At 48.0% G+C, this 16,451-nt stretch overlaps 1 protein-coding gene and 1 pseudogene across 1 annotated transcript; one reads left to right on the top strand and one right to left on the bottom strand.

Annotated features, from left to right (window-relative positions):
* Positions 1-5,254: 5,254 nt before the first annotated feature.
* Positions 5,255-6,278, bottom strand: LOC135976683 (probable G-protein coupled receptor 33; annotated as a pseudogene).
* A 3,403-nt stretch (positions 6,279-9,681) lies between these two features.
* On the top strand, positions 9,682-13,111 carry LOC112060934 (probable G-protein coupled receptor 33). The gene is made up of 2 exons (XM_065574126.1): positions 9,682-9,788; positions 10,973-13,111. Exons 1-2 carry the CDS (start codon positions 9,765-9,767, stop codon positions 12,026-12,028), a joined length of 1,080 nt encoding a protein of 359 aa, XP_065430198.1. The 5' UTR covers positions 9,682-9,764; the 3' UTR covers positions 12,029-13,111.
* Positions 13,112-16,451: the final 3,340 nt, after the last annotated feature.

Here is a 16,451-nt window from a genome sequence, read left to right as displayed (position 1 = left end):
GATTTTACACATTTTAAATAAAATTGAAGTACGCTTCAAGACAAAGCCATTTCAAAAAAGAAAATCAAAATATTTCATTTGAAAATGCCAGATCTTTAGTGATTGAGTGAAACAATTTGGCAAATTTGATACTAATTCACTAAATGTTTTGGTGTTAATAAGTTTGCTCTAACTGCTAGAGACCACTGCCCTCCCAGAGCTGGGGATTCAACCGAGGAGTCCTTGCTCCTAGCCCCCCACTCTACCCTGCTAGACCCCACTCCCCTCCCAGACTCAGGAGAAGAACCCAAGAACTCTGAAGTGAAGTCAACAGAGCTACACTGGCTGAGAATCTCGCCAGTTCACTCCATGCCCTACTGTCTTACAGGCTTAATATTCCAAAATAATTGGTGATTATTTGTTATGCTTCTATTTTTGGAGGGTTTCCCAGATGAACACTGTGAAGGGGCACGACTCACCACTGCGGTGCCTCCTGCTGGCTGTCCAGGGAATTAGCACTGTGCCCTCTTCTGGTGGTGTCTTACCTGCTATCACCTCTGTTCCTGGACCCACATCGCTCCCAGGACCACGGTGTCCTCCTTCAGTGACACTGCCCTCTGGCTGTGCCACACTCTATGTCCCCCCATCACACCTAGAACCCAAGAGGTTTCGGAACTAGCCAAATATCTAGAATTCCTGTGGTACTACTCTGTGTGTGTGTGTGTGTGTGTGTGTGTGTGTGTGTGTGTGTGTGTGTGTGTGTGTGTGTATAAAGGTAGATTGTCATAAATACAAAGGGAAGGGTAATAACCTTTATGTATGCAGTAACATAAAATCCCTCCTGGCCAGAGGTGCAGAATCACTTTACCTGTAAGAAGTTAAGAAGCTCAAATAACCTGGTTGGCACCTGACCAAAAGGACCAATAAGGAAAGAAGATACTTTCAAATCGGGGGGGGGAGGAGACATTTTTGGGGGCTCTCTTTGTTTGTTCCCTCTCTGGATGGAGAGAGAGCAAGCAGGTAAAACATCTCCTGAAAACATACCTGAAATGATACATCTAAAATTACAGAAATTGTAAGTGTTACCTCAGTTCCCCTAAAAACCAACCCAGGGTCACACTTGTATTAGTTTTATTACAAAGTCGCTGTTGCATCAGACAGAAAAGAGATGGAGCTTATTCACACACTCACACATTCACCGCATTCATACCTCCACACACTTACACAGGCAGAGAGTTACCGGAGATAGCATGGAAGCCGAGAAGCCACAGTGTGGTAGATCTGGTGTGTCCGCCTGTGGTCCTGAATCCAGGCTGGTGAGCAGGTCAAGGAGCAGCAGCTTGTGTGCATGCCTTCTTCCTTTTTCTGGAACTGAGTGGCTCCTGTCACATACACTGAGTTTTTCTTCTGTGTCCGTCACTGAGAAGCATTCCCAGACCAGGTTCTTTCTTGCATACCAGGTTCTTCTTTTCTTTACAGCACCCCATGATTATCTTCTCAGGGCAGATTATATCAGGCACCCCTGCCTCTGGGCTCTTTTCTCCTTGCAGTTCCTCTCCACCCAGTCCCACATACACTTCCTTGTTCACACTCCCTTATCTTCCCCACACACTCCCTCGTTCACACTCTCTCTGATTGCGTGATGGGATATTACAAAGCTTGGAAGTTCATACAAGTGGTAACATGAAAAGGTTACAGAGCTTGCAAAGGTTACAAAACTTAAAAGGCTATGTTAACAATAACTGAAGTTACAAAGTCTGCAAAAAGGTTGCAGAAATTAATGATACAAGTTACAGATCTTACAATCACATTTGAGCGGAGGCTTTACATAACAGTAAGTAAAGGCAAGGAAATGTGGTAGATTATCTTTTGTTTTACCTTGTGATTTTCCCTATGGTAAGAGGGAGTTTTATTCCTGGTTTTTGTAATTTTGAATCTAAGCCTAGAGGGTAATCGTCTGTGTTTAAATCTTTTATTACCTGTAAAGTTACCTTCCATCCTGATTTTTCCGGTGTGATTCTTTACTTCTTCTTTAAATAAAGTTCTTCCTTTAAGAACCTGTTTGATTTTCAGTGTCCTAGGGACAAAGGGTCTGGTTGGTACTCACATTATTCTCAAGCCTCCCCAGGAAAGGGGGTGAAAGGGCTTGGGGGAATATTTTGTGGAACAAGGGACTCCAAGTGGCCCTTTTCCTGAATTTTTGTCTAAATCACTTGGTGGTTGCAACAATACCATCCAAGGACAGGGAAAGGATTTGTGCCTTGGGGAAGTTTTAACCTAAGTTGGTAAAAATAAGCTTAGGGAATCTTTCATGTGGGTCCCCACATCTGTACCCCAGAGTTCAGAGTGGGGAGGGAACCCAGATACCCCCCTTCTGGGGGGACCTGTAGCCTACTGTCCAGCCACTCCCTTCAGGGGCAAACTGCAGTTTACGGTCTAGCCACTTCCTTCAGTAGCTCCAGCACCCTCTTTGCCCTTGTGTCAGGGCCTCAGCCCGCAGCCCGCCAGGAGCAGCCTTTAGCTCCCTGGGTCGCTGCCTGCAGCACTGCTCTGCCCAGGGGGCAGGAGTGGCGCCACGGTTTTTGGTGCCCTAGGCGGGTTCCTTCCGCGCTCCCGGTTGTCATCGGCAATTCTGCGGTGGGGGGTCCTTCCACACTCCCGGTCTTCAGGGCACTTTGGCTGTGGGTCCCGGAGCGAGTGAAGGACCTGCCACAGAATTGCCGCCAAAGACCTGGAGTGTGGAAGGGCCCCCCGCTGCTGAATTGCCACCAATGGCAGCAAAATGCCGCCCCCCCAAATCCTGGCACCCTAGGCAACTGCCTGGGTTGCCTAAATGGAGGCACCGGCCCTGCCAGGGGGCTTGCTGCCCTCCTCTTGCAAGGCAGCCAGTCCTCCTCCCTTCTCCAGCTCCAGGGAGTGACTCCCACTGCTCTGTTCTGCAGCCTTCCATGTACATGTGATTCCATGTACTTTGCCCTCATAGCGGAAAATGTTCTCAATTCCAGATATGCTGCCCCCCAGGGTATTGCTTGTAAAAGTCTCTAGGTTCTATAGGTGTTTTTTTAAATGGAGTGGCTTGTAAACCGGGAGTTTCTTGAAGTAGCCAGATATCTAAAATTCACAGGATCCTACTGTTTCCCCCCCACACATATAGGTGTTTGGAGCCCTTAAAGTACTAGACCATGTCAGATCTGATTGGATTTCAAAATACGATCACACCTAGAACTCAAGAGGTTTCAGAACTAGCCAAATATCTAGAACTCATATTACTCTCTCTCTCTCTGTATAGATAGATATAGATTGATATAGATATATACATATATAAACCCAATACTACCCCTCAGTTCTAGATAGTTGAGTAGTTTTTGAACCTCTTGAGATCTAGGTCTGACAGTTTTTTAAAACCCAAACTGGTCCTATGTCAGCTAGGACATCATATATGATGTTGGAAACTAGGATGTTCTGGCTCACATAAGACCAATTGGGTTTTAAAATCTTGACAGACCTAGAATCCAAAGATTCAAGAACCAGCCAAATATCTAGAAGTCATAGGATTGTATTGTCTTTTGAAACATACAGGGGGTTTGAAAACATTATGTCTAAATCTAGCCCACATCAGATCAGATCAGATTGCAAAGAGTGACAGAGGTGGGACCCAAGAGGTTAACAATCGGCTAGGATTCCTAGAATCCATGAAATCCTATTGAATTTTGAATCAGCAAGAGGTGGAATCTGTCATATTTGTCACTCTTGTTTTGTCTGAACAGTAAAACACATATGTCTAATTTACCTACAGCCTCCACCCTGGGCTGGTGGCCTACACAGGCCTGGCTTCCTCAGACACCCCAGACACCTAGGTGACAACTGGTTTACAACACCAACAACATCTGCCTGACTTCTGCATAGATTCAGAGCTTTCAAGGCCAGATGGAGCATGGTAGTCCCCTATCTGAACTGCTGCAGAATACCCTTGAATTAGTCCATGGTTGAACTAGAGCAGATCTCTTAGAAAAGCACCCAACCCTGCCTTAAAAATTGCCAGTGATGCAGAATTCACCGGGGGGGTCTTTTAAAGTCTGTATTGTCCATTGGATCTACTAGCCCTGAGCCTTGGCCAATGTTTTGTAACTTGGCTAGAGCTGGCAAGTGGGATCTTCTTGGTTACTTGGACATTACCTCTTCACCATACTGAAGCGTTCACAGGGAGGTGGTTTCTCTGGAGCTGTTCTTTTTCCTGCTGGCTTTTTTTCCTTACCGGCCGCTTTCAAACTAAGCCAGGGTCTCCACACACTAAATATTCCAGTGACCGGGTCATGTGGTGGTTGTAAAGTATTTCAGAGCCATCACACAAACCTTATGGAATCTAAGTAGTTCACATAACACCTAGGAATGATTATTTTTTTTTATTTTAAGTAGTTCTGGGAGCCCCAGTCCTGGCCCAGGACCTCGCTGTGCTAGATGCTGTACAAACAGACGAATGAGAGAGTCTGTGTGCTAGAGATCTCACAATCTAAGGAGATGCAATGGATGGAGAGCTGGGCAGGGATGCAGGAGACCTGAGTTTGTTCCCAGTTCTGCCACTGGACGGACTGAAGGTTCTACTGGGTGACCTTGGCCAAGTCACTGCCTCACTCTGTGCCTCAGTTTCCCCATTTGTAAAAACTAGAAAACTACTACTGACCTCCTTCCTAAAGTTCTTTGAGATCTACTGATGACAAGCACTAGAGAAGAGCTAGATATCTCTACTATAATACTCAGACTCTTATATGATATACTACACCTAATGCATTAAAAACCATCTGGAAATCTAGAACCACAATGAAAGTTTTAGCAAACTATCTGGAACCTGTTGGATTCTATGTGGTTTGAAAACATTCTAGAATTCTGTGATGTCCTAGATCTAGTTGGGAATCTAGAACCCATTGACTTTGAATTTGAATACACTGAGAGGCTTACAAGAAATGAGATTCCAGGGCTATCTAGTGATGCAGAATCCAAGAGATTCAATTAGGTGAGAACACATTCCGTGATCTAAAACAAACAAGATTCTGGAGCTGACTACTGATCTGGTTCTATTGATGACCCACTGAGATTGAAAAAAAATTAGAGAACTAGAACGCATGGGATTCTGGAGAGAGCAGGGAATCTAGAATCCAGGGACACTGCACAGTTTATAAACATTGATCTACCTGGAACCCATCAGGATTTAGAACCATATGGGATCTAGGAACAAAGGGCATGCCAAGTTTTCAACTCTCCCTAAGTTTGGGCACCTTCAGACCATCTCCTGTTTTGTGTTTTCCACTTCTGATCCCTGCCTTCTGTTACATTCGGGGCACTGCTGCCGAGATGGTCAACAAAAGCCGCCTTGACCAGAATGAGAAGAAACATTGTGAAGACCTGCCAGAACTTCTCCCCAATGATTAGAGGATGGGGGAGAAGGAGGAATTGACGCATGACATGAAGGTGTAAATGACCAAACGGGCGCCTGTCACTGACTCTGGCACCTCCTTCTTGTAGAGCTTCAAGCCGTGGTAGAGTTGGTAGGGCAGCCAGACAATGAAGAAAGAAACCACCATGGCCAACATTACTTTTGGGGCTTCCCAGCGCATGCCTGCTTCTTCTCCTTCATCTTCAGCCCCACACAGACGTAGCATCCCATAATGGTGCAGAATTTCAGCAGGAAGCCTGCAGGAGCCAGACTATGAAGACAGCCAGGTGGACCCATCTGCCCAAGTCCTGTGTCTCGGCTCCGGTCCAGTCTCTGGAGATGTTGTAATTATTGACGCAGGTGATCCTGCCCCCTTCCACCATGTGGGTCTCCTGGAAAGCCAGGTAGGTAGCACTGAGAGAGAAGGAGGGTGCCACACTTTCCAGTCCAGGGCAGGGTGCGGTGATTCCGAAACCAGATGGGATTGTGAATGAGGGTGTCAAAGTCCAGGCTGATGAGCGTGAGAAGTAAGATGGAGATGAACATGTTCAGAGAGAGGCATGTATAGAGGAGTTTGCACCTGGCCATGCTGAAGACCCAGTGGAAACCCAGGAGAATGTAGACGGTGAAGAAGGGGATCATCAGGGTGAAGGTAGCAGATGACCAGGTGGAGGAACTGCAGCATGGTCACCATCCTCTTCAGCTTTAGCCCCAACACCCAGAAGTACAGCCTGTTCCCCATCACACCCACCAGGAACGTGGGGAAGAGGAACACGGCTGCAGTGAGGTGAGAAGTGCTCACAGAAGCTGGGGTCTGGCTGGAATTCTCTCCTGTGGTTGGTTGGATGGTCATGTTGCCTCGATCCATGGTGCCCTGGGGAGAGACAGAAGGGGGCAAAACAGAGAATGGAAGACAAAGAAGGGAGAAATACCAGAGGGTTAGGAATGTACCTGTGGAGAGGACCTCTCTGGCACCCTCTGGTCCTCCAGACTATCCAGGCTGGGTATTCTATGATCAACAGCGATATGACCAGTGGAACTCACTGCTACAAGACAGAGCTATGGGTCACCTCTTGATTTGAGAACTCTGTGCCCAGGATTTTTGTAATATCCTCATCAGCACCCTTGTATGACTCTTTCCTTCCTAAGCGAAAGCAAGTACCCTGGAGTTACAGGGTAATGGATGGAGCCAGTTGGACACATCAGCAATTTATCACTGTGAATTTCAAACCAGGTCTGGTTCCTTTTCAAAAATTTAATAGAACTTTTTTGTTGTTAATGGAAAAAGTGGAAACTGGATTTTTTTCAGGTTTTGGAACCTGACTGGGGTAAAAGATTTGGAAGTTTCAGTAAATGTTTCAGGGGATGGATAAAAAATGGCACTTTTGGTAAGAAAAAACATATGGTTTGAGTCAAATGTTCAGTTTTTATAAACTGTTTTAAGCCCAAATGCTTGGGTTTTGAAAACAGATTTTTGGTAAGGGAAAAGAACCCAATCAGGTTTCAATAACTGTATTGGGGGGTTGATTAAACACCATCAGTTTTGATGAAAACCATTCGGAGGCTTTGTAAAAGTCTTGAGTTTTCAGAAAACAGCTTTTAGCCCAAGCTTCGATTTTTGCAAACTGTTTTTTTGGGGAAAAAACACTGATTTTTCAGTTTTAAAAAATCCATTTGTCAGGCTGGTTAAAAAAAAAGTTCAAAGTTTATTAAAAACCGATTCTTTTTAATTGCAAACTCAACACTTCTGTACATTTTAAGTCAGAGGTTAGAAAAAAACTTTCTAACTCTCCAGGGGGAGACGCTCTGGAATTGGCTTCCAGGGTGGTTTTGGGATCCCCATCCCAAGAGGGTTTTAAGAACAGCCGGACAAACTCCTGGTGGCTTTTCTGGAAGATGCTCTTGGAAACACGAGGGATTGGGCTCAGTATGGGGGTCTAACTGAGAGCCCCTCACCTGGGCTGTGCCGGAGATGAGACTGGAACAATCTAGGGGCCTGTCTGGGTTGCAGACAGACGGATTTATGAATTAGCAGTGGCAGGAGGCTGAGAATTCAGAGCAATTTGCCCTTACGTCAGAGCCGTCTCCACTGGGTTCCCGTCTCGCTGGGGATAAATGCGTTTGACATCTGGCCAGCCAGATCCCCGGCACAGACCTGAGCATCACAGGCACACGTGAGGCTCGGCAGGCTGGGGGCAGGCAACGGGAAGGGGAACTGCAGTCTGGCTGATGCAGAAAACCTCAAAAGCTGAAGTGGTTTCACAAATGCACACGCCTAACCCAGCAGGAGAAAGTGCCGTGCTTTTGTGCCTGGAAGGGGTTTTCCACCTGGCAGCCTTGGGCCTTCTTAAGGGCTGGGAATCAGGACTCCTGGGTTCTATTCCTGCCTTCGGGGGTGGGGTCTAGTGGCTAGATCAGGGGGGCTGGGAATCAGGACACGTGGGTTATATTCCTGCCTTGGGTGATTGGGTCTAGCGGCTGAAGCTTGAATACCCAAGCACAGAAAAACTGCTCAAGGGTCCTATCTACAACAGCGTCTTGTCTCTAGCAAAGTCCAGCTGCTTCCAAGGAAGGCACAAGACACCCCCTAGTGGATGAGGCTGGAATAATCTCCCTCTGTGGGAAATTCACTGCTAGCCCCTTATGCCTAGGGGTTGGTTCCTGTTCTAAACAGGTGGGTCTAACCCCTTTCCAAGCATCTTGCTCTGAGTTTTAACTCCTGGCTAGAAAGGCTCCGCTTGTCCTCATTACTCATAAGTAAGGCTTTGTTTTAGTCACAGGTATTTTTAGTAAAAGTCATGGACAGGTCACGGGCAGTAAACAAAAATTCAGGGACTGTGACCTGTCTATGATTTTTACTATATACCCCTAACTTGGGGCTGAGGTGCTCTGGGGGGGGCGGTCTGGGGGTGCCACGGATGCTCAGGGAGTGGCCCGGTACCACCACTGGTGTTGGGAGGGTGGGGGTGGTGGCACACAGCCCAGGACCCCCATGAGTGTTGGGGGGTGGGGTTGGCAGGGATGTCAGGGTTCCTGCTCTGACCGGCATGTGTGTGCAGCTCCTAGGGAGAGGGGTGGCCAGGAAGCTCTGCGTGCTGCTCCCACCACAAGCGCTGACTCCGCAGCTCCCATTGGCTGAGAACCACAGCCAATGGGAGCTGCAGGAGCAGCACCTGCAGGCACGGGCACAACACTGAGCCCCCTGGCCCCGCAGCCTAGGAGCTGCAAGGACATGCCGGTGGGAGCCAGGGAGGCCACCCACCCAGGTAAACACCGCCCCTCACCCCAACCGCCTGCCCCAGCGCTGAGCCCCTTCCCACACCCAAACTGCTGTTGCTGCTGCCGGCCCAGGGGCCGGACTCTGCACCTGTCCTTGTTGAAACTCATAAGATTTCTTTTGGCCCAGTCCTCCAATTTGTCTAGGTCCCTCTGGACCCTCTCCCTGCCCTCTAGTGTATCTGCCTCCCCCCCCAGCTTAGCGTCATCTGCGAGCTTGCTGAGGGTGTATCCATCCCACCATCCAGATCATTAATTAAGACGTTGAACAAAATCGGCTCCAAGACCGACCCCTGGGGCACTGCGCTTGATACCGGCTGCCAACTAAACATCGCAATGCTGATCACGACCTGCTGAGCCCAACGATTTAGCCAGCTTTCTATCCACCTTATAGTCCATTCATCCAGACCATACTTCTTTAACTTCCTTGCAAAAATACTGTGGGAGACCATATCAAAAGATTTCCTGTAGTCAAGATATATCACGTCCACCGCTTTCCCCATATCCACAGAGCAAGTTATGTCAGTAGATCTCAAAGAACTTTGCCAAGAAGGTCAATAGCAGTCTCCTGGATTTTACAAAAGGGGAAACTGAGTCACGGAGTGCAGAAGTGACTTGGTCCAGGGCACTCAGTCTGCCAGTGGCAGAGCCAGGAATAATACCAAGGCCTCCTGAGACCTGGTCCAAGTCTCTATCGACCCTGACTCCTTAGACAGTAAGCTCTCTCATGCAAGATATGTCTTTTTCCTCTCTATTTGTACAGTGCCTAGCAAGGTGGGGCTTGTGGCCATGACGAGCCCCTGGCTCTGGTTCTAACCCTGGCTCTGTCAGAGGCATGGGGGCTAGTTTTAAAGCAATGGCTGTTTCTTAGGTGGTTGCTCTGCTAAGACAGTGTCCGAATGATCATTTCCATTTATGGTTTGTAGCTTTTCTATTTAGAGAGCAAGTGGGGGTGGAGCATGTAGTAGACACAGAGTTAAGGGGAACGAATTCAACACACAGGGCAGTACTGAGGCGGGGACAGACAAACAGACACTTTGCTGGGCAAACACACACCATCCGAGTCTCTGCACCTGGTATGTTTCCACCACTTGCTGCCCAGGTGAGTCAAGATGATTGGCAGAGGCCACCTCATTGGGTCTGAAGGGGAATTTCTTTGTAAGGACACCTAGAAACCACAGAAATTTGCTATTGAAAAGGCAAACCAGTGGGAGTCCCTTCCACGGGGTATCAGTGGAGTTAGCCTGTGAAACTCCCTGCTACTGGGTATCTGTGGGGTTAGCCTGTGAGACTCCGTGCCACTGGGTAGCACTGGGGTTAACATGGGGCATTCAAGAGACAGAGGTAGTAGGTGAGATCTGTAATGTGGGTGAATTTTTTGCTTTTGTTTCATGGTAATCAGATGAGGTGCTCCCCATTAGAAGTGTCTAAGAAACAGGATCCCACGTCCCTCCCAGTGCCCAGGAGTCCTGCCTCCCAGCCCCTCCACCATTCTCTAATCATTAGGCCTTTCTACAGAGCTAATAAGTCTGTGAGGGAGGAAATCCCAGACAGAGGCAGGGGTCCCTAGTGCAGAGCTAGCAGCACGGCTGGCATCAGAGAAGCAGCTCGGTGGATTGAGGTTTCCTATGTTACAATGTAGGTGAGAAGGATCCTGCACGCTCTCATGAGTCAGGGTGAGGCAGCAATTCCTGTGACTGGCAGATGAGCACAAGAGATGGGTGGGGGAGGGGTGGTTTTGTCTTCCTTGTAGCAGTGAGTTCCACTGGACCCAGTATGCTACGAGTCAACAGCAATGATCCTCTCCTAACTGAGTAGGCCTGATCACCTGCCCTGGGGCCAGATTGGAGCTGGCCACCCTAGAAGGGAAAGGCCCCATGGCCCAATCTCTGCTCCCCTGAGCCAGACAGACATCTGTATCACAGCTACATGGTATTCTCTGTATAGCTGTATATTTGATCTACTAGAGTGTCCCCTTTTCCACTCCTCCCATGTCTGCTATTCCCCTTGTCCTCCCCTACGGCTCACAGCTCTATCTTGTAGCAGTGAGTTCTACTGGCTATAGCCCAATTTCTGACAATATCCAGCCTGGATATCCTGGAGGACCAGAATCCATTAGGTGTAGTATATTATGGAAGAGTCTGTGTATTACAATAGCATTATCCAGCGAGGCCCTCTCCAGTGTTACCTTCCTAACCCACTCTGGTATTTCTCCCTTGTCCTCTTCCACTCTACTTTTTTACCTCCACTGTCATCCCTTCCAACCCCTCTCCTGTCTCTTCCCAGGGTACAGTGGAACAAGATACCATGGCACTCCCACCAACCACAGTGGCAAATTCCAGCAAGACCACAGAGACCATGAAGACTGCTCACCTGGCCTCTGCTGTGTTGCTCTTCATCGCCTTCCTGGTGGGTGTGGTGGGGAACGGGCTGTACCTGTGGGTGCTGGGGCTGAAGATGAGGAGGACAGTGACCACCCTCTGGTTCCTCCACCTGATCTCCTGCTACCTCCTCTTCACCCTGCTGATCCCCTTCTTTGCCATCTACATCCTCCTGGATTTCCGCTGGGTTTTTGGCATGACCATGTGCAAGCTTCTTAATGCCTTTATTTCCATGGGCATGTTCTCCTCCGTCTTCCTTCTCACACTCATCAGTCTGGACCGCTACACCCTCACTCACCATCCCATTTGGTCCCGGAATCACCGCACCATGCCCTGGGCTTGGAAGCTGGCTGTGGGAGTGTGGCTGGCCTCCTTCGGTCTCAGCACTCCCTACCTGGCTTTCCGGGAGACCCGCGTGGTGGATGGGGGCAGGATAGCCTGCATCAATAATTTCAACATCTCTGGAGACTGGAATGGAGCCAAGATGCAGGACCTGGGCAGAAGGGTCCACATGGCAGTCTTCATTGTCCGGTTCCTGCTGGGTTTCCTGATGCCCTTCTGCACCATTGTGGGATGCTATGTCCGTGTGGGGCTGAAGATGAAGGAGAAGAAGCTGGCGTGGGCTGGAAAGCCCTTCAAAGTTATGGTGGCTGCGATGGTTTCCTTCTTCCTTGGCTGGCTGCCATACCACCTCTACCACGGCTTGAAGCTCTATGAGAAGGAGGTGCCAGAGTCAGTGACGGGTGCCCTCTTGGTCATTTACACCTTCACGTCCTGCTTCAATGCCTCCTTCTCCCCCATCCTTTACCTCTTTGTGGGGGAGAAGTTCTGGAAGGTCTTCAAGACGTCTCTTTTCACTCTGGTCAAAGCAGCTTTTGTTGACGATCTCAGCAGCAGTACCCGTGCGTCTAGTGCAAGACAAGGGTCACCAGTCAAGAACACAAAACATGAAATGGTCTGAAGGTGCCCAAACCTAGGGAGAGTTGAAAACTTGGCATCCCCTTTGTTCTTATATTCCTTCTGGTTCTGAAGCCTAATGGGTTCCAGATATCTCTATATTTATTAACCCCTCAGTGTTCCTGGATTCTAGATTCCCTGCTGTCTCCAGAATCCTACACATTCTAGGTCTCTCCATTTTTTGAAACTCAATGGGTCATCATTGGCACCAGAATGATAGCCAGCTCCAGGATCTTGTTGGTTTTTGGTGTCTCAATGTGTTCTAACCTAATTGACTCTTGAATTCTGCATCTCGAGCTGTCTCTGGAATCTAATTTATTGTAAGCCTTTCAAAGTGTTCAGACTCAAAGTCTATTGAGTCTAGGTCCCTGACTGTATCTAGGACATCACTGGATTCTAGTGTGTTTTCAAACTACAAAGAATCCAACAGATTGTTTGCTAAAACTTTTATTGTGGTTCTAGATTTCCAAATGGTTTAAAATCCATTAGGTGTAGTATATTATAGAAGAGTGTGTGTATTATAATACCCATATCTAGCTCTTCTCTTGTAATTGTCATCAGTAGATCTCAAAGATCTTTAGGAAGGAGGTCAGTAGCAGTTAGGGTTACCAGACATCAAATGTGAAAGATCAGGACTGGAGTGGGCATAATAGGCACCTATATAAGAAAAAGATCTGAAAATCAGGACTGTCTCTATAAAATCAGGACATCTGGTCACCCTAGTAGCAGTCTTCCATTTTTTACAAATGGTGAAACTGAGTCACAGAGTGGGAAAGTGACCTGGCCAAGGTCACCCAGCAGGCCAGTGTCAGAACTGGAACAAATGCAGGTCTCCTACATTCCAGCTAAGGTTTCTTTCAATTTCATCTTCATATGCAGGGAGATCTCTGGTATAGGTTCTGTGTTTTCGCTCTGTATTTGTACCGTGCCTAGCACAGCAGGGTTCTGGGCCAGGACTGGGGTTCCCAGAACTACCAACATAAATAATAATAATAATTATGATGATTCCCAGGTTTCCTTAAACTATGTAGTTTTTGTAAGGTTTGAGTGGCTTCTCTGACATAATTACAAAAACTGTGTGACCCAATCACTGGGATATTTCCTGTGGGGAGGCTCTGGCTTAGTTAAAGAGCGGCCGGTAAGGAAATCACCTACCCATGAACTCTTCAGGGTGGTGAAGAGGGAACGTCCAAGCTAATAGGAGTGACCCATATGGAATATGGGTGATTATACATAATATTATGGACACGAAATTGCAATGAAACATACCAAACATACCATGTAAGCTATCAGTGGGAAAGTTATCATTTGATAAATATGATAAGCTTGTTTATGCGCATGTATCATCTTTGTATAATGAGTCATAAATATGTGTGGTATATTGATATCTCAAACCTGTGCTGTGCATCTGGGTGACACCCCCAGAAAGATTGCATCAGCACTGTCCAGGCTGTTCGATGGCCCATCAAGAATTGGCTGGCAGTGTTGTATTTTGGGTAAGATCCAAACCAGTATTGATCTGGGAATGTGGCTGGTCCTTTGGGGATTAGAAGAAAATTTTCTATAGTGAATAGAATTTTAAGTAACTTCTCGCTTTACTGGACCTATTTACTGACTGAGAGCCTAAGATTGGAATGCAATAAAGGGGGCTGTGGGATTATTATTATTATTATTATTTGGCTTCTTGATAACCCATTTGGGGGATCAGGAGCACAGCTTGTGACTGGTTGGTGAATCTAACTACAGTGATAACCACCAGTTTTGGGATAAACTGCTCTCCTTTTTGCAGCCTGCCCTGAACTTGGCATTTTCAATGTGGGCTGCCCTGTGCACCTCTGGTCACAGGTCACAGTAACTGTGAAGATCTCACGTGCCAGCTCCAGCTAAGTTACAAAACATTGGCCAAGGCTTGGGTCCAGCACATCCAAAAGATGATAAAGAGTTAAAAGGATCCTCCCTGGTTGATTCTCCATCACTGCAATTTTTAAAGCAGGACTGGATGGTATTTCTAACAGGTCTGCTCTAGTTCAACCAGGGACTAATTCAGAGATGTTCTGCAGCAGGTCAGACTAGGGGACAACCATGCTGCTTCTGGCCTTGGAATTCTGGGTACATCTAAACTACGAAATTAGGTAGAATTTATAGAAGCCGGTTTTATAGAAATCTGTTTTATACAGTCGATTGTGTGTGTCCCCACATAAAATGTTCTAAGTGCATTAAGTTGGCAGACCGTGTCCACAGTATCGAGGCTAGCGTCGACTTCCGGATCGTTGCACGGTGGGTAGCTATCCCACTGTTCCCACAATCTCCGCCGCCCATTGGAATTCTGGGTTGAGATCCCAATGCCTGATGATGCAAAAACAGTGTTGTGGAGGGTTCTGGGTACATGTCATCAGGCCCCTCCCCCTCCATCAGAGCAACGGCAGACAATCGATTCGCGCCTTTTTACCTGGGTTACCTGTGCAGACAACATACCACGGCAAGCATGGAGCCTGCTCAGCTCAGCTCAGCTCACTGTCACCATATGTCATCTGGGTACCGGCAGACATGGTACTGCATTGCTACACAGCAGCAGCTAGTTGCCTTTTGACAGTAGATGGTGCAGTAAGACTGGTAGCCATCATCGGCGATCTGGGTGCTGGCAGATGTGGGGCTGCATTGCTACACAGCAGCAGCTCCTTGCCTTTTGGCAGTGATGGTATATTACGATTGATCCGTCATCGGCGTACTCCTCAGTGAGTTCAATCAGAGGCACCTGGGCAGACATGTTTTGTCTCCTGGCCTATTGAACCGTCTTGACGATGATGGCTAGCAGTCGTAGTACATCATTTTCTGCCAAGCACCCAGAAGATGCCGAGGGCTATCAGTCATGCTGCACCGTCTGCTGCCAGCTTAAGATGTAAAAAATAGATGGACCAGATTTGTTCTGTATTCATTTGCTTCCCCCTCCCTCCGTGAAATCAATGGCCTGCTAAACCCACGGTTTTGAGTTCAATCTTTGGGGGGGCCATTCTGTGTGACAGTTGTTTGTGTTTCTCCCTGATGCACAGCCACCTTTGTTGATTTTAATTCCCTGTACCTGTAAGCCATGTTGTCACTCACCCCTCCTTCCCTCAGACAATACTTTTGCGCCTTTTTTCAGCCCAGACGCCATAGCACTGAGATCATGGAGCCCGCTCAGATCACCGCGGCAATTATGAGCACTATGAACACCACGCGCATTGTCCTGGAGTATATGCAGAGCCAGGACATGCCAAAGCAAAACCAGGCGAGGAGGTGATTGCAGCGATTGCAGTGTGGCGACGAGAGTGATGAGGAAATTGACATGGACATAGACCTCTTACAAAGTACAGGCCCCAGCAATGTGCAAATCATGGTGTTACTGGGGCAGGTTCATGGCGTGGAATGCCGATTCTGGGCAAGGGAAACAAGCACAGACTGGTGGGACCACATTCTGTTGCAGGTGTGGGATGATTCCAAGTGGCTGCAAAACTTTCGCATGCATAAGGGCACTTTCATGGAACTTTGTGACTTGCTTTCCCCTGCCCTGAAGGGCCAAAATACCAGGATGAGAGCAGCCCTCACAGTTGAGAAGCGAGTGGCGATAGCCCTGTGGAAGCTTGCAATGCCAGACAGCTACCGGTCAGTCGGGAATCAATTTGGAGTGGGCAAATCTACTGTGGGGGCTGTTGTGATCCAAGTAGCCAACACAATCAAAGACCTGCTGATATCCAGGGTAGTGACTCTGGGAAACGTGCAGGTCATAGTGGATGGCTTTGCTGCAATGGGATTCCCAAACTGTGGTGGGGCGATAGACAGAACCCATATCCCTATCTTGTCACCGGAGCACCAAGCCACCGAGTACATAAACCGCAAGGGGTACTTTTCAATGCTTCTGCAAGCCCTGGTGGATCACAAGGGACGTTTCAGTAACATCAACATGGGATGGCCGGGAAAGGTACATGATGCTTGCGTCTTCAGGAACTCTAAAAAACTGGAGGAAGGGACTTTCTTCCCTGACCAGAAAATAACCGTTGGGGATGTTGAAGTGCCTATTGTTATCCTTGGGGACCCAGCCTACCCCTTAATGCCATGGCTCAAGAAGCCGTACACAGGCAGCCTGGACAGTAGTCAGGACCTATTCAATTATAGGCTGAGCAAGTGCCGAATGGTGGTGGAATGTGCATTTGGACGTTTAAAAGCGCGCTGGCGCAGTTTACTGACTCGGATAGACCTCAGCGAAGCCAATATTCCAATTGTTATTGCTGCTTGCTGTGCACTCCACAATATCTGTGAGAGTAAGGGGAAGACATTTATGGAGGGGTGGGAGGTTGAGGCAAATCGCCTGGCTGCTAATTACGCGCAGCCAGACACCAGGGCGGTTAGAAGAGTACAGCAGGGCGCGGTGCGCATCAAAGAAGCTTTGA

This window comes from Chrysemys picta, chromosome 20, assembly GCF_011386835.1.
Source record: "Chrysemys picta bellii isolate R12L10 chromosome 20, ASM1138683v2, whole genome shotgun sequence".
In the NCBI taxonomy this organism is placed as follows: Eukaryota; Metazoa; Chordata; order Testudines; family Emydidae; genus Chrysemys; species Chrysemys picta.
The sequence above is the reverse complement of the archived record's forward strand: the minus strand, read 5'-3'. Positions and strand labels throughout refer to the sequence as shown.